This window comes from Pseudophryne corroboree, chromosome 11 (assembly GCF_028390025.1).
Source record: "Pseudophryne corroboree isolate aPseCor3 chromosome 11, aPseCor3.hap2, whole genome shotgun sequence".
NCBI lineage: Eukaryota > Metazoa > Chordata > Amphibia > Anura > Myobatrachidae > Pseudophryne > Pseudophryne corroboree.
This window is the reverse complement of record NC_086454.1, coordinates 92,049,227-92,073,132: the sequence shown is the minus strand read 5'-3', so window position 1 is coordinate 92,073,132 and position 23,906 is coordinate 92,049,227. Positions and strand designations below refer to the sequence as shown.

The 23,906-nt window shown below is 48.7% G+C and overlaps 1 protein-coding gene across 5 annotated transcripts in view; it reads left to right on the top strand.

The window, feature by feature from the left end:
• The window catches only part of AMBRA1 (autophagy and beclin 1 regulator 1), a 154,321-nt gene that overhangs the window by 18,274 nt on the left and 112,141 nt on the right, over window positions 1-23,906 (top strand). For all 5 annotated transcript variants that reach the window (XM_063944524.1, XM_063944526.1, XM_063944525.1 and 2 more), the window contains exon 6: window positions 22,442-22,508. In XM_063944524.1, coding sequence (XP_063800594.1) covers window positions 22,442-22,508 — 67 coding nt within the window. The remainder of the gene's footprint in view (window positions 1-22,441; window positions 22,509-23,906) is intronic.

Here is a 23,906-nt window from a genome sequence, read left to right as displayed (position 1 = left end):
CTCTTGGAGGCTATCAAACTGATTCTTCAGATCGATGATGAAACTGAACCTCCAGATACGTCTAAGAAACCTGATGAGTTCAAACGTCAGAAGGTTACTAAATTAGTTTCTCTATCGTCCTAGTGGATGCTGGGGTTCCTGAAAGGACCATGGGGAATAGCGGCTCCGCAGGAGACAGGGCACAAAAAGTAAAGCTTTTCCAGATCAGGTGGTGTGCACTGGCTCCTCCCCCTATGACCCTCCTCCAGACTCCAGTTAGATTTTTGTGCCCGGCCGAGAAGGGTGCAATCTAGGTGGCTCTCCTAAAGAGCTGCTTAGAAAAAGTTTAGCTTAGGTTTTTTATTTTACAGTGAGTCCTGCTGGCAACAGGATCACTGCAACGAGGGACTGAGGGGAGAAGAAGTGAACTCACCTGCGTGCAGGATGGATTGGCTTCTTGGCTACTGGACATCAGCTCCAGAGGGACGATCACAGGTACAGCCTGGATGGTCACCGGAGCCGCGCCGCCGGCCCCCTTGCAGATGCTGAAGTCAGAAGAGGTCCAGAATCGGCGGCTGAAGACTCCTGCAGTCTTCTAAAGGTAGCGCACAGCACTGCAGCTGTGCGCCATTTTCCTCTCAGCACACTTCACACGCAGTCACTGAGGGTGCAGGGCGCTGGGGGGGGGCGCCCTGGGAGGCAAATGTAACCTATATAAAGGCTAAAAATACCTCACATATAGCCCCCAGAGGCTATATGGAGATATTTAACCCCTGCCTGGATTCACTAAATAGCGGGAGACGAGCCCGCCGGAAAAGGGGCGGGGCCTATCTCCTCAGCACACGGCGCCATTTCCTCTCACAGCTCCGCTGGTCAGGACGGCTCCCAGGTCTCTCCCCTGCACTGCACTACAGAAACAGGGTAAAACAGAGAGGGGGGGCAAATTTATGGCGATATTTTGATATATATAAAGCAGCTATAAGGGAGCACTTATTATAAGGCTATCCCTGTTATATATAGCGCTTTTGGTGTGTGCTGGCAAACTCTCCCTCTGTCTCCCCAAAGGGCTAGTGGGTCCTGTCTTCGTTAGGAGCATTCCCTGTGTGTCTGCTGTGTGTCGGTACGTGTGTGTCGACATGTATGAGGACGATATTGGTGTGGAGGCGGAGCAATTGCCAAATATGAGGATGTCACCCCCTAGGGAGTCGACACCAGAATGGATGCCTTTATTTATGGAACTACGGGATAGTGTCAACACGCTAAAGCAGTCGTTTGACGACATGAGACGGCCGGACAATCCATTAGTGCCTGTCCAGGCGACTCAAACACCGTCAGGGGCTGTGAAACGCCCTTTGCCTCAGTCGGTCGACACAGACCCAGACACAGGCACTGACTCCAGTGGTGACGGTGACGAATCAACCGTATTTTCCAGTAGGGCCACACGTTATATGATTTTGGCAATGAAGGAGGCGTTACATTTAGCTGATACTACAGGTACCACTAAACAGGGTATTATGTGGGGTGTGAAAAAACTACCTATAGTTTTTCCTGAATCAGAAGAATTAAATGACGTGTGTAATGAAGCGTGGGTTGCCCCTGATAAAAAGCTGATAATTTCAAAGAAATTATTGGCATTATACCCTTTCCCGCCAGAGGTTAGGGAGCGCTGGGAAACACCTCCTAGGGTGGACAAGGCGCTAACACGCTTATCTAAACAAGTGGCGTTACCCTCTCCTGAGACGGCCGCGCTTAAAGATCCATCAGATAGGAGGATGGAAAATATCCAAAAAAGTATATACACACATGCAGGTGTTATACTACGACCAGCTATAGCGACTGCCTGGATGTGCAGTGCTGGGGTAGTTTGGTCAGAGTCCCTGATTGAAAATATTGATACCCTGGACAGGGACAATATTTTACTGTCGTTAGAACAAATAAAGGATGCATTTCTTTATATGCGTGATGCACAGAGGGATATCTGCACACTGGCATCACGGGTAAGTGCTATGTCCATTTCGGCCAGAAGAGCTTTATGGACGCGACAGTGGACAGGCGATGCGGATTCAAAACGACATATGGAAGTTTTGCCGTATAAAGGGGAGGAGTTATTTGGAGTCGGTCTATCAGATTTGGTGGCCACGGCTACAGCCGGGAAATCCACCTTTCTACCTCAAGTCACTCCCCAACAGAAAAAGGCACCGACTTTTCAACCGCAGCCCTTTCGTTCCTTTAAAAATAAGAGAGCAAAGGGCTATTCATATCTGCCACGAGGCAGAGGTCGAGGGAAGAGACAGCAACAGGCAGCTCCTTCCCAGGAACAGAAGCCTTCCCCGGCTTCTACAAAAGCCTCAGCATGACGCTGGGGCTTCTCAAGCGGACTCGGGGACGGTGGGTGGTCGTCTCAAAAATTACAGCGCGCAGTGGGCTCACTCGCAGGTAGATCCCTGGATCCTGCAGATAATATCTCAGGGGTACAGGTTGGAATTAGAGACAGATCCACCTCGCCGTTTCCTGAAGTCTGCTTTACCAACGTCCCCCTCCGAAAGGGAGACGGTTTTGGAAGCCATTCACAAGCTGTACTCTCAGCAGGTGATAGTCAAGGTACCTCTTCTACAACAAGGGAAGGGGGTATTATTCCACTCTTTTTGTGGTACCGAAGCCGGATGGCTCGGTAAGGCCTATTCTAAATCTGAAGTCCTTGAACCTGTACATAAAGAAGTTCAAGTTCAAGATGGAGTCACTCAGAGCAGTGATAGCGAACCTGGAAGAGGGGGACTTTATGGTATCCTTGGACATCAAGGATGCGTATCTCCACGTTCCAATTTACCCCTCACACCAGGGGTACCTCAGGTTCGTTGTACAAAACTGTCACTATCAGTTTCAGACGCTGCCGTTCGGATTGTCCACGGCACCTCGGGTCTTTACAAAGGTAATGGCCGAGATGATGATTCTTCTTCGAAGAAAAGGCATATTAATTATCCCATACTTGGACGATCTCCTAATAAGGGCAAGGTCCAGAGAACAGCTAGAGATGGGATTAGCACTGTCTCAAGAAGTGCTAAAACAGCACGGGTGGATTCTGAATATTCCAAAATCCCAGTTAATGCCGACAACTCGTCTGCTGTTCCTAGGGATGATTCTGGACACGGTTCAGAAAAAGGTTTTTCTCCCGGAGGAAAAAGCCAAGGAGTTATCCGAGCTTGTCAGGAACCTCCTAAAACCAGGAAAGGTGTCTGTACATCAATGCACAAGAGTCCTGGGAAAAATGGTGGCTTCTTACGAAGCAATTCCATTCGGCAGATTCCACGCAAGAATTTTCCAAAGGGATCTGTTGGACAAATGGTCAGGGTCGCATCTTCAGATGCACCTGCGGATAACCCTGTCTCCAAGGACAAGGGTGTCTCTTCTGTGGTGGTTGCAGAGTGCTCATCTATTGGAGGGCCGCAGATTCGGCATACAGGATTGGATCCTGGTGACCACGGACGCCAGCCTGAGAGGCTGGGGAGCAGTCACACAAGGAAGAAACTTCCAGGGAGTATGGACGAGCCTGGAAACGTCTCTTCACATAAACATTCTGGAACTAAGAGCAATATACAATGCTCTAAGCCAGGCAGAACCTCTGCTTCAGGGAAAACCGGTGTTGATCCAGTCGGACAACATCACGGCAGTCGCCCATGTGAACAGACAGGGCGGCACAAGAAGCAGGAGTGCAATGGCAGAAGCTGCAAGGATTCTTCGCTGGGCAGAGAATCATGTGATAGCACTGTCAGCAGTGTTCATCCCGGGAGTGGACAACTGGGAAGCAGACTTCCTCAGCAGACACGATCTTCACCCGGGAGAGTGGGGACTTCATCCAGAAGTTTTCCACTTGCTGGTAACCCGTTGGGAAAGACCAATGGTGGACATGATGGCGTCTCGCCTCAACAAAAAACTGGACAGGTATTGCGCCAGGTCAAGAGATCCGCAGGCAATAGCTGTGGACGCGCTGGTAACGCCTTGGGTGTACCAGTCGGTGTATGTGTTTCCTCCTCTGCCTCTCATACCAAAAGTATTGAGAATTATACGGCAAAGAGGCGTAAGGACGATACTAGTGGTTCCGGATTGGCCAAGAAGGACTTGGTACCCGGAACTTCAAGAGATGATCACGGAAGATCCGTGGCCTCTACCTCTAAGGAGGGACTTGCTTCAGCAGGGTCCCTGTCTGTTTCAAGACTTACCGCGGCTGCGTTTGACGGCATGGCGGTTGAACGCCGGATCCTAAAGGAAAAAGGCATGCCGGAAGAAGTCATTCCTACTTTGATTAAAGGAAGGAAGTAACCGTGCAACATTATCACCGAATTTGGCGAAAATATGTTGCGTGGTGCGAAGATCGGAGTGCTCCGACGGAGGAATTTCAACTGGGTCGATTCCTACATTTCCTGCAATCAGGATTGTCTATGGGTCTCAAATTGGGATCTATTAAGGTTCAAATTTCGGCCCTGTCGATTTTCTTTCAAAAAGAATTGGCTTCAGTCCCTGAAGTCCAGACCTTTGTTAAGGGAGTGCTACATATACAGCCTCCTGTGGTGCCTCCAGTGGCACCGTGGGATCTCAATGTGGTTTTGGACTTTCTAAAATCTCATTGGTTTGAACCACTAAAGAAGGTGGATTTGAAATATCTCACATGGAAAGTGACCATGCTTCTAGCCCTGGCTTCGGCCAGGAGAGTGTCAGAACTGGCAGCTTTATCTTACAAAAGCCCATATCTGATTTTCCATTCGGACAGGGCAGAACTGCGGACTCGTCCGCATTTTCTCCCTAAGGTGGTGTCAGCATTTCATCTGAACCAGCCTATTGTAGTGCCTGCGGCTACAAGTGACTTGGAGGACTCCAAGTTACTGGACGTTGTCAGAGCATTAAAAATATATATTGCAAGGACAGCTGGAGTCCGAAAATCTGACTCGTTGTTTATATTGTATGCACCCAACAAGATGGGTGCTCCTGCGTCTAAGCAGACGATTGCTCGTTGGATCTGTAGCACAATCCAACTTGCACATTCTGTGGCAGGCCTGCCACAGCCTAAATCTGTAAAGGCCCACTCCACAAGGAAGGTGGGCTCATCTTTCCTAGGAAAGGTTATTGAGAAAGTGGTTGCAAATCAACTGGAAACTCGCCTGACAACCCATGATATTTATGATCCATTTCAATCAGGATTCAGGAGAAGACATAGCACTGAAACAGCCCTGGTGTGTGTGTTAAATGATCTTCTGATGGCAAAAGACAGAGGTGACTGTTCAATATTAATCCTTCTGGATCTCTCGGCAGCATTTGATACCGTGGACCACGGGCTTCTGATTGAGCGACTGATACACTTCTGTGGTCTGGATGGCACAGTCCTAAACTGGTTCAAATCATTTCTCACAGGCAGGTCACAGAGAGTATCATCTGGATTATACTCATCACCACCAGTGCCATTGCCATGTGGTGTCCCACAAGGTTCTATACTATCCCCCATGCTTTTTGCAGTATACATGCTCCCATTGGGCGAAATAATCAGGCGCCATGGCCTGGTCTACCACTGCTATGCAGATGATACACAACTGTACTTGTCCTTTGCTCCGGGCACTGATAACCCAGTAGCAACCCTGAATGGCTGTCTAGCTGAACTACAGGAGTGGATGAGCGCCAGTTGGCTGCGACTGAACCCGGATAAAACAGAGGTCCTTATAATACGACCGCAACATCAAAGGACAAGACTGCAGCATAGCCAACCAACTGGACTTACACTCGGGGATTCAGAATTACAGACCAGTGATCATGTGCGGAATCTTGGCGTTGTCCTGGATGATGGCTTGACACTTAAACATCAGATATCAGCCACAATCAAATCCTCATTCTTTCACCTGAGGAACATAGCCAGAATCAAGCACCTAATTCCCTCAGATGATATGCCAAAAGTCATACATGCATTTGTATCATCTCGATTAGACTACTGTAATGCCCTCTACCTTGGTCTACCAGCAAAAGAATTGCAACGCTTACAGCTGGTGCAAAACACAGCTGCCAGGCTGTTAACCAACCAGCCCCGTTCCAGCCACATAACACCCATCCTCTACTCCCTTCACTGGCTGCCTGTAAGATGGCGAATCCTCTTCAAGATTGGCTTACTGAGTTTCAAAGCATTACATGACCAAGGCCCAAGGTACCTGAAACAGCTTCTGATCCCATACTGCCCCACTCGATTACTGCGATCTGTAGATGAAGGACTTTTAGCAGTACCTAGAATCTACCGTAATTCATCTGGGGGTCGAGCTTTTAGTCATGCGGCTCCGACTCTATGGAACTCACTTCCCAGCACAGTGCGAGAGGCCCCAACTATAGAATCCTTCAAAAGTAGACTCAAGACTTTCCTGTTTACTCAAGCATTTCCATAGTGTCTCTTTTAGTATCTTCATGCTTCTGTATTTTATGAAAAATGTACTTCATTATTTTTCTGTACTATATTATGCTGTGTATCTGTTAAGCGCCTTGAGTCCTATTGGAGAAAGAGCGCTATATAAATAAAATTATTATTATTATTATTATTATTATTATCTTGGGCGGCTGCCCGAGGGGTCTCGGCATTACAACTTTGCCGAGCAGCTACGTGGTCAGGGGAGAACACGTTTGTAAAATTTTACAAATTTGATACTCTGGCTAAGGAGGACCTGGAGTTCTCTCATTCGGTGCTGCAGAGTCATCCGCACTCTCCCGCCCGTTTGGGAGCTTTGGTATAATCCCCATGGTCCTTTCAGGAACCCCAGCATCCACTAGGACGATAGAGAAAATAAGATTTTACTTACCGATAAATCTATTTCTCGGAGTCCGTAGTGGATGCTGGGCGCCCATCCCAAGTGCGGATTATCTGCAATAATTGTACATAGTTATTGTTAACTAATTCGGGTTATTGTTGAAGGAAGCCATCTTTCAGAGGCTCCGCTGTTATCATACTGTTAACTGGGTTTAGATCACAAGTTGTACGGTGTGATTGGTGTGGCTGGTATGAGTCTTACCCGGGATTCAAAATCCTCCCTTATTGTGTACGCTCGTCCGGGCACAGTACCTAACTGGAGTCTGGAGGAGGGTCATAGGGGGAGGAGCCAGTGCACACCACCTGATCTGGAAAAGCTTTACTTTTTGTGCCCTGTCTCCTGCGGAGCCGCTATTCCCCATGGTCCTTTCAGGAACCCCAGCATCCACTACGGACTCCGAGAAATAGATTTATCGGTAAGTAAAATCTTATTTTTTGGCTAAAAATACCTCACATATAGCCTCCGGGGGCTATATGGAGATATTTAACCCCTGCCAGAATCCGTTAAGAGCGGGAGACGAGGCCGCCGAAAAAGGGGCGGGGCCTATCTCCTCAGCACACAGCGCCATTTTCCCTCACAGAAAGGCTGGAGGGAAGGCTCCCAGGCTCTCCCCTGCACTGCACTACAGAAACAGGGTTAAAACAGAGAGGGGGGGGCACTAATTTGGCGTTAGAAATATATAAAAAAGATGCTATAAGGGAAAACACTTATATAAGGTTGTCCCTATATAATTATAGCGTTTTGGTGTGTGCTGGCAAACTCTCCCTCTGTCTCTCCAAAGGGCTAGTAGGTCCTGTCCTCTATCAGAGCATTCCCTGTGTGTGTGCTGTGTGTCGGTACGTGTGTGTCGACATGTATGAGGACGATGTTGGTGAGGAGGCGGAGCAATTGCCTGTAATGGTGATGTCACTCTCTAGGGAGTCGACACCGGAATGGATGGCTTATTTAGGGAATTACGTGATAATGTCAACACGCGGCAAGGTCGGTTGACGACATGAGACGGCCGACAAACAATTAGTACCGGTCCAGACGTCTCAAAAACACCGTCAGGGGTTTTAAAACGCCCGTTTACTTTAGTCGGTCGACACAGACACAGACAGGGACACTGAATCCAGTGTCGACGGTGAATAAACAAACGTATTCCTTATTAGGGCCACACGTTAAGGGCAATGAAGGAGGTGTTACATATTTCTGATACTACAAGTACCACAAAAGAGGGTATTATGTGGGATGTGAAAAAACTACCGTAGTTTTTCCTGAATCAGATAAATTAAATGAAGTGTGTGATGATGCGTGGGTTCCCCCCGATAGAAAATATGGGCGGTATACCCTTTCCCGCCAGAAGTTAGGGCGCGTTGGGAAACACCCCTTAGGGTGGATAAGGCGCTCACACGCTTATCAGAACAAGTGGCGGTACCGTCTATAGATAGGGCCGTCCTCAAGGAGCCAGCTGACAGGAGGCTGGAAAATATCATAAAAAGTATATACACACATACTGGTGTTATACTGCGACCAGCGATCGCCTCAGCCTGGATGTGCAGAGCTGGGGTGGCTTGGTCGGATTCCCTGACTAAAAATATTGATACCCTTGACAGGGACAGTATTTTATTGACTATAGAGCATTTAAAGGATGCATTTCTATATATGCGAGATGCACAGAGGGATATTTGCACTCTGGCATCAAGAGTAAGTGCGATGTCCATATCTGCCAGAAGATGTTTATGGACACGACAGTGGTCAGGTGATGCAGATTCCAAACGGCACAAAGGTGTATTGCCGTATAAAGGAAGAGGAGTTATTTGGGGTCGGTCCATCGGACCTGGTGGCCACGGCAACTGCTGGAAAATCCACCGTTTTTTACCCTAAGTCACATCTCTGCAGAAAAAGACACCGTCTTTTCAGCTTCAGTCCTTTCGTCCCTATAAGAGTCATATTTGCCCAGGGATAGAGGAAAGGGAAGAAGACTGCAGCAGGCAGCCCATTCCCAGGAACAGAAGCGTTCCACCGCTTCTACCAAGTTCTCAGCATGACGCTGGGACCGTACAGGACCCCTGGATCCTACAAGTAGTATCCCAGGGGTACAGATTGGAATGTCGAGACGTTTCCCCTGCGCAGGCTCCTGAAGTCTGCTTTACCAAGGTCTCCCTCCAACAAGGAGGCAGTATGGGAAAAAATTCACGAGCTGTATTCCCAGCAGGTGATAATTAAATTACCCCTCCTACAACAAGAAAAGGGGTATTATTCCACACTATATTGTGGTACTGAAGCCAGAAGGCTAGGTGAGACCTATTCTAAATCTAAAAAAATTTGAACACTTACAAAGGTTCAAATCAAGATGGAGTCACTCAGAGCAGTGATAACGAACCGGGAAGAAGGGGACTATATGGTGTCCCGAGACATCAGGGATGCTTACCTCCATGTCCCAAATTTGCCCTTATCACTAAGGGTACCTCAGGTTCGTGGTACAGAACTGTCACTATCAGTTTCAGACGCTGCCGTTTGGATTGTCCACGGCACCCCGGGTCTTTACCAAGGTAATGGCCGAAATGATGGTTCTTCTTCGAAGAAAAGGCGTCTTAATTATCCCTTACTTGGACGATCTCCTGATAAGGGCAAAGTCCAGGGAACAGTTGGAGGTCGGAGTAGCACTATCTCGGATACTGTTACAACAGCAGGGGTGGATTCTAAATATTCCAAAATCGCAGCTGATCCCGACAACAAGTCTCCTGTGCTTAGGGATGATTCTGGACACAGTCCAGAAAAAGGTGTTTCTCCCGGAAGAGAAAGCCAGGGAGTTATCCGAGCTAGTCAGGAACCTCCTAAAATCAGTGCATCATTGCACAAGGGCCATGGTAAAAAAATGGTGACTTCCTTCGAAGCAATTCCGGTCGGCAGATTTCATGCAAGAACTTTTCAGTGGGATCTGCTGGACAAATGGTCCGGATCGCATCTTCAGATGCATCAGCGGATAACCCTATATCCAAGGACAAGGGTGTCTCTCCTGTGGTGGTTACAGAGTGCTCATCTTCTAGAGGGCCGCAGATTCGGCATTCAGTTTTGGATGTTGGTGACCACGGAGGCCAGCCCGAGAGGCTGGGGAGCAGTCACACAAGGAAAAAATTTCCAGGGAGTGTGATCAAGTCTGGAGACTTTTCTCCACATAAATATAGCTAAGGGTAAATTTATAATGCTCTAAGCTTAGCAAGACCTCTGCTTCAAGGTCAGCCGGTATTGGTCCAGTGGGATAAAACATCACGGCAGTCGCCCACGTAAATAGACAGGGCGGCACAAGAAGCAGGAGGGCAGTGGCAAAAACTGCAAGGACTTTTCGCTGGGCGGAAAATCATGTGATAGCACTGTCAGCAGTGTTTCATTCCGGGAATGGAAACTGGGAAGCAGACTTCCTCAGTAGGCACGACCTCCACCCGGCAGAGTGGGAACTTCATGGGGAAGTTTTCCACATGATTGTAAACCGTTGGGAATTACCAAAGGTGGACATGATGGCGTCCCGTCTGAACAAAAAACGGGACAGGTATTGCGCCAGGTTAAGAGACCCTCGGGCAATAGCTGTGGACGTTCTGGTAACACCGTGGGTGTACCAGTCGGTGTATGTGTTCCATCCTCTGCTTTTCATACCTAAGGTACTGAGAATTATAAGACGTAGAGGAGTAAGAACTATACTCATGGCTCCGGATTGGCCAAGAAGGACTTGGTACCCGGAACTTCAAGAGATGCTCACAGAGGACTTATGGCCTCTGCCGCTAAGAAGGGACTTGTTTCAGCAAGTACCATGTCTGTTCCAAGACTTACCGCAGCTGCGTTTGACGGCATGGCGGTGGAACGCCGGATCCTAAGGGAAAAGGCATTCAGGAAGAGGTCATTCCTACCCTGGTCAAAGCCAGAAAGGAGGTGACCGCACAACATTATCACCACATGTGGCGAAAATATGTTGCGTGGTGTGAGGCCAGGAAGGCCCCACGAAGAAATTTCAACTCTGTCGATTCCTGCATTTCCTGCAAACAGGAGTGTCTATGGGCCTCAAATTGGGGTCCATTAAGGTTCAAATTTCGGCCCTGTCGATTTTTCTTCCAGAAAGAATTGGCTTCAGTTCCTGAAGTCCAGAAGTTTGTCAAGGGAGTATTGCATATACAACCCCCTTTTGTGCCTCCAGTGGCACTGTGGGATCTCAACGTAGTTCTGGGATTCCTCAAAATACATTGGTTTAAAACCAGTCAAATCTGTGGATTTGAAGCATCTCACATGAAAAGTGAACATGCTCTTGGACCTGGCCTGGACCAGGCGAGTGTCAAATTGGTGGTTTTTTTCTCAAAAAAGCCCATATCTGTTTGTCCATTCGGACAGGGCAGAGCTGCGGACTCGTCCCCAGTTCTCTCCCTAAGGTGGTGTCAGTGTTTCACCTGAACCAGCTTATTGTGGTGTCTTGCGCCTACTAGGGACTTGGAGGACTCCAAGTTGCTAGATGTGGTCAGGGCCCTGAAAATATAGGTTCCAGGACGGCTGGAGTCAGGAAAACTGACTTGCTGTTATCCTGTATGCACCCAACAAACTGGGTGCTCTTGCTTCTAAGCAGACTTTTGCTAGTTGGATGTGTAATACAATTCAGCTTGCACATTCTGTGGCAGGCCTGCCACAGCCAAAATATGTAAATGCCCATTCCACAAGGAAGGTGGGCTCATCTTGGGCGGCTGCCCGAGGGGTCTCGGCTTTACAACTTTGCCGAGCGGCTATTTAGTCAGGGGCAAACACGTTTGTAAAATCCTACAAATTTGATAACCTGGCTAAGGAGGACCTGGAGTTCTCTCATTCGGTGCTGCAGAGTCATCCGCACTCTCCCGCCCGTTTGGGAGCTTTGGTATAATCCCCATGGTCCTTTCAGGAACCCCAGCATCCACTAGGACGATAGAGAAAATAAGAATTTACTTACCGATAATTCTATTTCTCGGAGTCCGTAGTGGATGCTGGGCGCCCATCCCAAGTGCGGATTATCTGCAATACTTGTACATAGTTACAAAAATCGGGTTATTATTGTTGTGAGCCATCTTTCAGAGGCTCCGCTGTTATCATACTGTTAACTGGGTTCAGATCACAGGTTGTACAGTGTGATTGGTGTGGCTGGTATGAGTCTTACCCGGGATTCATAAATCCTTCCTTATTGTGTACGCTCGTCCGGGCACAGTATCCTAACTGAGGCTTGGAGGAGGGTCATAGGGGGAGGAGCCAGTGCACACCACCTGATCCTAAAGCTTTACTTTTTGTGCCCTGTCTCCTGCGGAGCCGCTATTCCCCATGGTCCTTTCAGGAACCCCAGCATCCACTACGGACTCCGAGAAATAGAATTATCGGTAAGTAAATTCTTATTTTTGCCACATTCTAACCATTTAGTTGACCTACGTCAGGAATCCTGGGTGTCTCCAGGAAAGAAATTCTCCCTGTCTAAAAAGATGGTAGCTCTTTATCCCCTGTCTGCAGAGTTAAGTAAGAATTGGGAAACACCGCCGCTGGTGGACTCACATGTTGCACGTCTGGTGGTGTCTTCTACTCTGCCTGTCACTACCATCACCTCTCTGAAGGAACCGACGGATAAGCGTGTGGAGGGTTGCTTGAAGTCTATTTACACTCTTGCAGGTGCTGCGCATAGCCCTACTATAGCGGCTTCTTGGGCTGCAAAAGCTACTGAAGCCTGGGTTCAAGAAGTTGAAGCGGAGCTACCTCCTAATTTTTCTGATAATGCCAGACGGTGTCTTTCATATATTACCACAGCCTCTCATTACATTCAGGGGGTGGCCTCTGATACCGGTGTGCTGGCAGCCAAAGCATCTACTACGTCCATTCTAGGTTGCCAGATTCTGTGGTTGCGGTCCTGGTCTGTGGATCTGGACTCTAAAAAGACCTTGAAGGTGATCCCTTTTAAGGGTAACATCCTTTTTGGGGAAGATCTAAACAAGATTGTTGCTGACTTAGTGTCTGCTAAAACGGCATGTCTGCTGAGTACTAATCCTTCGGGGCTGAAGTACCAGCTTTTATTCCTTTCGACCTCCAAGTAAAGCAAAGGGTCAGGCGTACCTGAAACAGGCTCGCACTTCCAAAACCTCTAAGCCCAAACCTAAACGTTCCTGGGCTGCCCGTCAGCCTGCTTCCAAACCAGACAAGCCTGTTACATGACGGGGCGGGCCTCCCCCTGGGGGACCCCAGGGTGGGAAGCCGACTTCTGCGGTTCGCCCAGGTATGGTTACAGACCATTTCAGATGCCTGGGTGAGGGAAGTAGTCACTCACGGATACGCCATCTCTTTCAGTTTTGCTCGACAAATATCCCTTCGGATCCGTTGAAAGCAAAAACTCTACAACTGGTGGTACAATCCCTCCTGGACACAGGAGTGATAGTACCGGTGCCTTTGGCTCAAAGAGGCAGGGGGTGCTATTCAACGCTGTTCCTAGTTCAGAAACCGAATGGATCCTCCCGGCCCATTCTCAACCTCAAGTCTTTGAACAACTTGTGAAGGTATCTAAATTCCGTCTGGAGACTCTTTACTCTATTGTACTGGCCTTGGAGCCCAAGGACTATATGTATATCCCTGAACATACAGGATGCTTACCTACATATACCTATTGCCATGTCGCATCAGCAATATCTGCGGTTTTCTATTGGCAACCTACATTATCAAATTCAGGCCTTGCCTTTTGGACTGACCATGGCTCCGCAAATCTTCACCAAGGTCATGACGGCCCTTCTCCGCAGTCAGGGTATCAGGATCCTGCCGTATATGGACGACTTGTTGATCCTGGAGAACTCCCCAGAGGTTCTCCTCCGTCATCTGGAACTGACTGTCCAATTCCTGCAAGCTCACGGGTGGCTCATCAACTGGAAGATATCCTCGCTGGTTCCTGCTCAGAGCACAGTACTCCTGGGGGCATTACTGGACACACACAGCCAACGGTTATTCTGGTCTCCGAAGAAGGTCCTGAAACTTCAGGATAGGATACGATGCTTCCTCTCTCGCCCTCGTGTGTCAATACACTAGGCCAGTGGTTCTCAAACTCGGTCCTCAGGACCCCACACGGTTCACGTTTTCCATGTCACCCAGCAGCTGCACTGTGTATCACCAACTGTTTTTAAAAATCCACAGGTGACCTGCAAAATATGAACCGTGTGGGGTCCTGAGGACCGAGTTTGAGAACCTGTGCACTAGGCGATGCAAGGACTAGGCCTCATGGTGTCGGCTTTCGACTTGATAGAGTACGCTCAATTTCATTCTCGCCCTCTGCAGTGGTTAATCCTTTCCAAGTGGGACGGCCTGCCTTACCGGATTAGGTCCCACATGATTTCCTTGACTCCGGAAGTTCGTCTGTCTCTGAGCTGGTGGCTCCAGGGCCAACAATTGAGCAGGGGTCGTCCCTTCTGGATCTCCAACTGGGTCCTCCCAACGACGGATTCCAGTCTGCGGGGTTGGGGCGTGGTGTTGGAGTAATACTCTCTTCAGGGTCGGTGGACCAGGGTGGAATCTCTCTTTACGATAAACATTCTGGAGTTGCAGGCAGTGTTCAGTGCTCTGAAACTGGCCCTGCCTCTGGTACAGAACAGGCCTGTTCAAGTACAGTCGGACAACGCCACCACGGTGGCATACATAAATCATCAAAGCAGCACTCGAAGCCGCATGGCAATGATGGAAGTGTCAATGATTCTTCTATGGGTGGAACGCCATCTATCAGCCATATCGGCAATGTTCATTCCGGGAGTCCTCAACTGGGAAGCGGACTTCCTCGGTCATCAAGACGTACACGCCGGAGAGTGGAGTCTTCATCCGGAAGTCTTTCAACTCCTAGTGGACAAGTGGGGCCTACCAGATGTAGACCTGATAGCGTCTCGACACAATCACAAGGTTTCGGTCTTCAGGAGCCAGGTCAAGGGATCCTCAAGCAGCGTTCGTGAATGCCCTGGCTATTCCATGGAACTTTCGGATGCCATACGTGTTCCCTCCAGTGTCACTCCTGCTCAGGGTAACAAGTAAGTTCAAACAAGGAGGAGGATTACTACTTCTAATCGCTCCAGCGTGGCCCAGACGGCATTGGTTATCAGAACTGCAGGGTCTCTCGATAGAACGTCCTCTTCTACTTCCGCAACGCCCAGACCTCCTCGTTCAGGGCCCTTGTGTCTACCAGGATCTGTCCCGACTGGCTTTGACGGCGTGGCTCTTGACGCTTCAGTTCTGAGGGCCAAGGGATTTTCTGAGGTGGTCATTCAAACTATGTTGAAAGCCCGTAAACCGGCTTTGGCTCGGATTTATTATAGGGTCTGGAATTCTTACTTCACCTGGTGTGCGGCTAAGAATTATGATGCGTACAAGTTCAGTACTGCCAAACTTTTGGCTTTTCTGCAACAGGGCCTGGACTTAGGCCTTCGTCTGGCCTCCCTCAAGGCTCATATTTCAGCCTTGTCTGTTTTGGTTTCAAAGAAAAATTGCGACTCTGCCTGATGTTCATACTTTCACTCAGGGCGTTTTACGGATTCAATATCCCTATGTCCCTCCTGTGGCTCCTTGGGATTTGTTGGTTGTTCTGGATGCCCTCCAAGAGTCTCTGTTTGAATCTCTTGAGTCTGTACCTTAAATGGCTTACACTTAAGGTCTTATTTTTGCTGGCTATTGCCTTTGCTAGAAGGGTTTCAGACTTAGGGTGACCGACAGGATAAGACACCCATCTGATTTTTTTCACCGTTCTTAGAACTCGCCCTGGTTATCTGCCTAAGGTGGTGTCTTTCCACCTTAATCAAGAGATTGTGGTTCCGGCCTTTATCTCTCCTGGTTTGTCCTCCAAAAAACGGTCTTTGGATGTGGTACGGGCTCTCCGTATATGTGTGAAGAGAACCGACTCTCTTAGGAGACCTGATTCTCTCTTTGTCCTTTTTTGGTTTTCACAAACGTGGCTGGCCTGCGAATAAGCAGATCTTGGCCAGATGGATTAGAATGGTGATTGCACAAGCTTATGTACAGGCTGGTCTTCCAGCTCCTGCTACTATCACGGCCCATTCTACTCTGTCTGTTGGACCTTCTTGGACGGCTCGTTGTGTCGCGTCCCTAGAACAATTGTGCAAGGCGGTTATGTGTTCCTCAGTGAACGCGTTCAACAGGTTCTATGCCCTTTGATACTTCCGCCTCCCAGGATGCTTCCTTTGGACGCTGGGTTCTTGTGCCCGCTACAGTGCATCCCCTCCCATGAGGAACTGCTTTAGGACATCCCCGATGTTATTCCCTGTGGAATATCAGTGTACCCCGCTGCAGAAAAGGAGATTTATGGTAAGATTTACCATGGTTAAATCTTTCTGGTGAGGTAAACTGGATTCCACAGGGCGCCTACACTGACACGCTTAGCTTCTTTGGTTTTGTATGGCATTAGCCGTTGGTACCTTCTCCTGTCGTGAGAATGGGGTTGTTTGTGGCTACTAACTACTGTCGTCTTTTATCTGCTACTGCATTGGACTGGTTGAACTGAGCTCCAGTGCCTGGAGGCGGGGGTATAGAGGAGACTGTTCAGTGCATCCTGGGAACAGTCAAAGCTTTAACCTGTTGGTGCCTCGGATCAAGATCCAACTCTACACCCCAATGTTATTCCCTGTGGAATCCAGTGTACCTCGCAGAAAGAGATTTCTCTTACGTCCTAGAGGATGCTGGGGACTCCGTAAGGACCATGGGGGTGTAGACGGGCTCCGCAGGAGACATGGGCACTATAAAGAACTTTAGATGGGTGTGCACTGGCTCTTCCCTCTATGCCCCTCCTCCAGACCTCGGTTAGATCCTGTGCCCAGAGGAGACTGGGTGCACTACAGGGGAGCTCTCCTGAGTTTCTCTGAAAAACAATTTTGTTAGGTTTTTGATTTTCAGGGAGCACTGCTGGCAACAGGCTCACTGCATCGTGGGACTGAGGGGAGAGAAGCAGACCTACTTAAATGATAGGCCCTGCTTCTTAGGCTACTGGACACCATTAGCTCCAGAGGGAGTCGGAACGCAGGTCTCACCCTCGCCGTTCGTCCCGGAGCCACGCCGCCGTCCTCCTCGCAGAGCCGGAAGATAGAAGCCGGGTGAGTATAAGAAGAAAGAAGACTTCAAAGGCGGCAGAAGACTTCAGATCTTCTCTGAGGTAACGCGCATTGCTCCCACACACAGCGGGCACTGAAGGGTGCAGGGCGCAGGGGGGGGCGCCCTAGGCAGCAATAATAAACCTCTAGGGACTGGCTAACATATATATATATAGGCTGCGGAGGCAGTATATTATATAATCCCCCGCCAGTATTGGAAATTTAAGCGGGACCGAAGCCCGCCGCTGAGGGGGCGGAGCTTGATCCTCCAGCACTAACCAGCGCCATTTTCTCCACATCACACTGCAGAGAAGCTGGCTCCCCAGACTCTCCCCTGCTGAACACGGTGACAGAGGGCAAAAAAGGGGGGGGGCACTTTTAATATATATATATATATATATATATGTAATCACTGTTTTATCTGGGAATTTTGTTTCCAGTGTCAGTTGGCGCTGGGTGTGTGCTGGCATACTCTCTCTCTGTCTCTCCAAAGGGCCTTATTGGGGAACTGTCTCCATATAGATATATCCCTGAGTGTGTGGGGGTGTCGGTACGCGTGTGTCGGCATGTCTGAAGCGGAAGGCTCGTCTAAGGAGGAGGTGGAGCAGATGATTGTGGTGTCTCCGTCGGCAACGCCGACACCTGATTGGTTGGATATGTTGAATGTTTTAAATGCAAATGTATCTTTATTACATCAGAGATTGGACAAAGTAGAGTCCAGGGATAGAACAGGGAGTCAATCCATGGCTTTGACTGTCACAGGGCCCTTCAGGGTCTCAGAAACGTCCCCTGTCCCAAGTAGCAGACACTGCTACCGACACGGATTCTGACTCCAGTGTCGACTACGATGATGCGAGGTTACACCCAAGGGTGGCCAAAAGTATTCATTATATGATTATTTCAATAAAGGATGTTCTACATATCACAGATGACCCCTCTGTCCCTGACAAGAGGGTACTCATGCTTAAGGAAAAGAAACCTGAGGTAACTTTTCCCCCATCTCATGAGCTGAACGCGTTATTTGAAAAGGCTTTGGAAACTCCAGACAAACTGCAGATTCCCAAAAGATTTCTTATGGCGTATCCTTTCCCTGCGCAGGACAGGTTACGGTGGGAATCCTCACCAAGGGTGGAAAAGGCGTTAACGCTCTTGTCCAAAAAGATGGCGCTACCGTCTCCAGACACGGCAGCCCTCAAGGATCCTGCTGATCGCAGACAGGAAACTACCTTAAAATCGATTTATACACATACGGGTGCCTTGCTCAGACCGGCAATAGCGTCGATTTGGGTTTGTAGCGCTGTTGCGGCTTGGACGGATACTTTGTCAGCTGACATTGATAGCCTGGATAGGGATACCATTTAATTGACCTTAGGTCACATTAAAGATGCAGTCTTATATATGAGAGACGCTCAGAGAGACGTTGGTCTGCTAGGTTCGAGAGCCAACGCCATGGCGATTTCTGCTAGGCGAGCCCTGTGGACCCGCCAATGGACGGGTGATGCCGAATCAAAGAAGCATATGGAAGTTTTACCTTACAAAAGGGAATCCGCGACGGTGGGGGCACGTCTTCGACTCTTCAGCCACGTCTGGGTTCAGTCAGACGTGGATCCTTGGGCAATGGAAATTGTATCCCAGGGTTACAAGCTGGAATTCGAAGACGTGCCTCTTCGCCGGTTTTTCAAATCTGCTTTGCCAGCTTCTTCCCCAGAAAGGGAGATAGTTTTAGCTGCAATTCAAAAACTGTGTCAACAACAAGTGGTTGTCGAGGTTCCCCTAGTTCAACAGGGGAAGGGGTACTATTCAACCCTATTTGTGGTCCCGAAACCGGATGGCTCGGTCAGACCCATTCTAAATTTAAAATCCCTAAACCTGTACTTGAAAAAGTTCAAATTCAAGATGGAATCGCTCCGGGCAGTTATCTTCAGCCTGGAAGGGGGGAATTTATGGTGTCACTGGACATAAAGGACGCATACCTTCATGTCCCCATATATCCCCCTCATCAGGCGTACCTGATATTCGCTGTACAGGACTGTCATTATCAGTTTCAGACGTTGCCGTTTGGGCTTTCCACGGCCCCGAGGATTTTCACCACGGTAATGGCGGAAATGATGGTGCTCCTGCGCCGGCAGGGAGTCACAATTATCCCGTACTTGGACGATCTCCTGATAAAAGCGTGTTCGAGAGATCAGTTGCTGAAAAGCGTGGCGCTCTCCCTGAGAGTGCTGCAGCAACATGGCTGGATTCTGAATCTACCAAAGTCACAGTTTGTTCCAACAACTCGGCTATCTTTCTTAGGCATGATTCTGGACACGGAACAAAAGAGGGGTTTTTCTCCCAATGGAAAAAGCCCAGGAACTCCAGAACATGGTCAGAGACCTGTTAAAACCGAAAAGAGTGTCAGTCCATCAATGCACTCGAGTACTGGGGAAAATGGTGGCGACCTACGAGGCCATCCCCTTCGGCAGGTTTCATGCGAGGACGTTTCAGTGGGACCTTCTGGACAAGTGGTCCGGGTCCCATCTTCAAATTCATCAGAAAATAAGCCTGTCCCCCCAGGGCCAGGGTGTCTCTCTTGTGGTGGCTACGGAGTGCACACCTTCTAGAGGGTCGCAGGTTCGGCATTCAGGACTGGGTTCTGGTGACCACGGACGTGAGCCTCCGAGGGTGGGGAGCAGTCACACAAGGAAAAAACTTTCAGGGACTATGGGCAAGCCAGGAGGCTCGTCTACACATCAACATACTGGAATTGAGGGCCATATACAACGGCCTACGTCAAGCTTCTTCGCGACCTACCGGTTCTGATTCAATCAGACAACGTCACAGCCGTGGCTCATGTAAACCGCCAAGGCGGGACAAGGAGCAGAGCGGAAATGGCGGAAGCCACCAGGATTCTTCGCTGAGCGGAGAATCACATAAGCGGGTTGGCAGCAGTCTACATTCCGGGAGTGGACAACTGGGAAGCAGACTTCCTCAGCAGACACGATCTCCATCCAGGAGAGTGGGGACTTCATCAAGAAGTTTTTGCAGAGATAACAAGTCATTGGGGACTTCCTCAAATAGACATGATGGCGTCACGCCTCAACAAGAAGCTTCAGAGGTATTGTGCCAGGTCAAGGGACCCTCAGGCAGTAGCGGTAGACGCCCTGGTGACACCGTGGGTGTTTCAGTCAGTCTGTGTTCCCTCCTCTTCCACTCATCTCAAAGATATTGAGAATCATAAGACGAAAAGGCGTGCGTACAATTCTCATTGTTCCAGATTGGCCTCGAAGGGCCTGGTATTCAGATCTTCAGGAAATACTCACAGAAGATCCGTGGCCTCTTCCTCTCAGAGAGGACCTGTTGCAACAGGGGCCCTGCGTGTTCCAAGACTTACCGCGGTTACGTTTGACGGCATGGCGGTTGAACACCGAATCCTAGCTGGGAAAGGCATTCCGGAAGAAGTCATCCCTACTCTGATAAAGGCTAGGAAGGAGGTGACGGCGAAACATTATCACCGTATCTGGAGAAAGTATGTATCTTGTTGTGAAGCCAAGAATGCTCCTACTGAGGAATTCCATCTGGGCCGTTTTCTCCACTTTCTACAGACAGGAGTGGATATGGGCCTAAAATTAGGCTCCATTAAGGTACAGATTTCGACCCTATCAATTTTCTTTCAGAAGGAATTGGCTTCTCTCCCAGAAGTCCAGACTTTTGTAAAGGGAGTGCTGCACATACAGCCTCTTTTTGTGCCTTCGGTGGCACCATGGGACCTTAACGTGGTGTTACAGTTCCTAAAATCGCACTGGTTTGAACCTCTTCAAACGGTTGAATTAAAATTTCTCACTTGGAAGGTGGTCATGTTGTTGGCCTTGGCATCTGCAAGGCGGGTGTCCGAATTGGCGGCTCAGTCTCACAAAAGGCCCTATCTGATTTTCCATGTGGATAGAGCGGAATTAAGGACTCGTCCTCAATTTTTGCCTAAAGTGGTTTCATCGTTTCATATGAATCAACCTATTGTGGTACCTGTGGCTACGGGTGACTTGGAGGATTCCATGTCCCTTGATGTAGTCAGGGCCTTAAAAATTTATGTAGCCAGGACGGCTCGGGTTAGGAAAATAGAGGCACTGTTTATCCTGTATGCAGGCAACAAGGTTGGCGCTCCTGCTTCTAAGCAGACTATTGCTCGCTGGATCTGTAACACGATTCAGCAGGCTCATTCTACGGCTGGATTGCCATTACCAAATTCGGTAAAGGCCCATTCCACTAGGAAGGTGGGCTCTTCTTGGGCGGCTGCCCGAGGCGTCTCGGCATTACAGCTTTGCCGAGCGGCGACTTGGTCGGGTTCAAACACTTTTGCTAAATTCTACAAGTTTGATACCCTGGCTGATGAGGACCTCATGTTTGCTCAATCGGTGCTGCAGAGTCATCCGCACTCTCCCGCCCGGTCTGGAGCTTTGGTATAATCCCCATGGTCCTTACAGAGTCCCCAGCATCCTCTAGGACGTAAGAGAAAATAAGATTTTAAACCTGCCGGTAAATCTTTTTCTCCTAGTCCGTAGAGGATGCTGGGCGCCCGTCCCAGTGAGGACGTATTTCTGCAAGGCTTGTATATAGTTATTGCTTACATAAGGGTTATGTTACAGTTGAGATCAGTCTTTGGCTGATGCTGTTTTTGTTCATACTGTTGACTGGTTGCGTATATTCCAGGTTATACGGTGTGGATGGTGTGGGCTGGTATGAATCTTGCCCTTAGATTAACAAAATTCCTTTCCTTGTACTGTCCGTCTCCTCTGGGCACAGTTCTCTAACTGAGGTCTGGAGGAGGGGCATAGAGGGAGGAGCCAGTGCACACCCATCTAAAGTTCTTTATAGTGCCCATGTCTCCTGCGTAGCCCGTCTATACCCCCATGGTCCTTACTGAGTCCCCAGCATCCTCTACGGACTAGGAGAAAAAGATTTACCGGTAGGTTTAAATTCTTATTTTAACAATGGTCTTACCATAAATCTCCTTTTTTGCAAGAACCATCTTTGGCTGCATATTTCAACACCCAGAGACAGTGCTGTGTGTGCGGCACTGACAGCTGGAGAGGTCGAAATCAGTAGCTGCAGCTGTTATAACCGGTCAGTAATGTTACTGACCATAACTTGCAAAACCAGATCGGCTACTGCTGTAGCTATGCCAGTAATGACCGCGCATAGCGCCTCCGGCAATCTGGATATCACTCAGCATTATTACATGCCGGGAACCAGTAATTACAGCACATAACGTGCGGAAATACAAGTAACACCTTCTCATCCATCTACCCCTGTGTGTGGAAAGAAATGGAGGCAGCAGGAAGAGAGAGACTGAGAGATCGATAGATGAAGGATCAGGGTCTCCAAGCAGCACATGGTTATTTGTGTCCTGTAGTAAACTGATGAGGTGTATTGTGATGCCAAATGCAAATAAATAAATAAATAAATAAATATGAAGTATAAATGACTTATACATGCAAGTTGTCTACTACTCTTAAGTTGTTTCTTAAATTCTTCCTTGAATTAACCAGTGTTTGTCTCCTGCAGATTGGTACGATTTGATCCCCTTGGGCATTATCTTCTTACTGCTATTGTGAACCCCTCTAACCAGCAGGTAAGCCTCTTGGCTCTGTTATTAGAGTAATAAGCATGAAACAAAATATTACATTGCTCCGTATCTCCTCCCCACCCCCACCCCAAAGAGCTATTCAATAACATTCCTGGCTCCACGTAAAGGAGATTTGTGATGACGTTCTCTGCACTAGAGCAGCACAATGCGGTCCTGCACTGTTTGTTGTAAGCTTCCAAATAGAGCAAAGCTGCAGAAAGAGACGTGAGCAGAGGCGGTGACGTGCTCCGGTGCTATTCAGGCCGGTATCACTTGGCTAGAGTGCAGCACTGTGAGCATTACTGGGATCTTGCCTCCTCTCCTTGTGGTGCCTCAGACCCTGCTGTGTGCTTATGGCAACACTGCTTTGTGCTGTGGAGCTTTCTGTTTTCTTCATGACAGTCCTGATACTGTTCTTTCCCTTCCTGCTTAATGATATGGGAGTCTGAGAAATGCAGTGGTATTGTCTACCATCCAGTCTATGCACTGTGCAAGGGAAGCTCGGAAGAGACGCATAATGGGCTGGATGTAATGGCATCCGAGTTGGCCGGAGGTGCGGGATAGAACCATGCCTTATAAATGATTGCTGCTTTTAAAACTAAAACGTCCGACTTTGTCCAGCCACCTGCACTTGCAGAAAACTCGGACGGCATTACATCCCGTCCATAATATTTTAATATTAAACCATTTTGAGGAAGCCTAACATCAATAATTTTCTATCTATCGATCAGTGTATCGATCTGTCTATATATTATATTTTATGTTAGAGATGAGTGGGTTCCGATTTACCTGGATCTCAAAATGGCATCTCATTGGTTCTCGGGTGTCACGTGTTATATATTTTAATATTGTGAGCTTTAGGGTCCCTTAAATGCAACAGATGCTACAATTATGAGGTTCTAGGGAACTCCGTGCCCCTATGTTTTTTGCATATTTATATCAATCTAAAGAGAATCTGCATATTAACCAGCCTGTGTGTGTGTTTGGAAAGGGGTTTTATAATAATAAGCCAGTGTAATGTAATATACATTTCTCTGACGTCCTAGTGGATGCTGGGAACTCCGTAAGGACCATGGGGAATAGCGGCTCCGCAGGAGACTGGGCACAAAAGAAAAGCTTTAGGACTACCTGGTGTGCACTGGCTCCTCCCCCTATGACCCTCCTCCAAGCCTCAGTTAGATTTTTGTGCCCGACCGAGCTGGGTGCAATCTAGGGGGCTCTCCTGAGCTTCTTAGGAAAAGTTAGTTTTAGGTTTTTTATTTTCAGTGAGACCTGCTGGCAACAGGCTCACTGCATCGAGGGACTAAGGGGAGAAGAAGCGAACCTGCCTGCTTGCAGCCAGCTTGGGCTTCTTAGGCTACTGGACACCATTAGCTCCAGAGGGACCGAACACAGGCCCAGCCT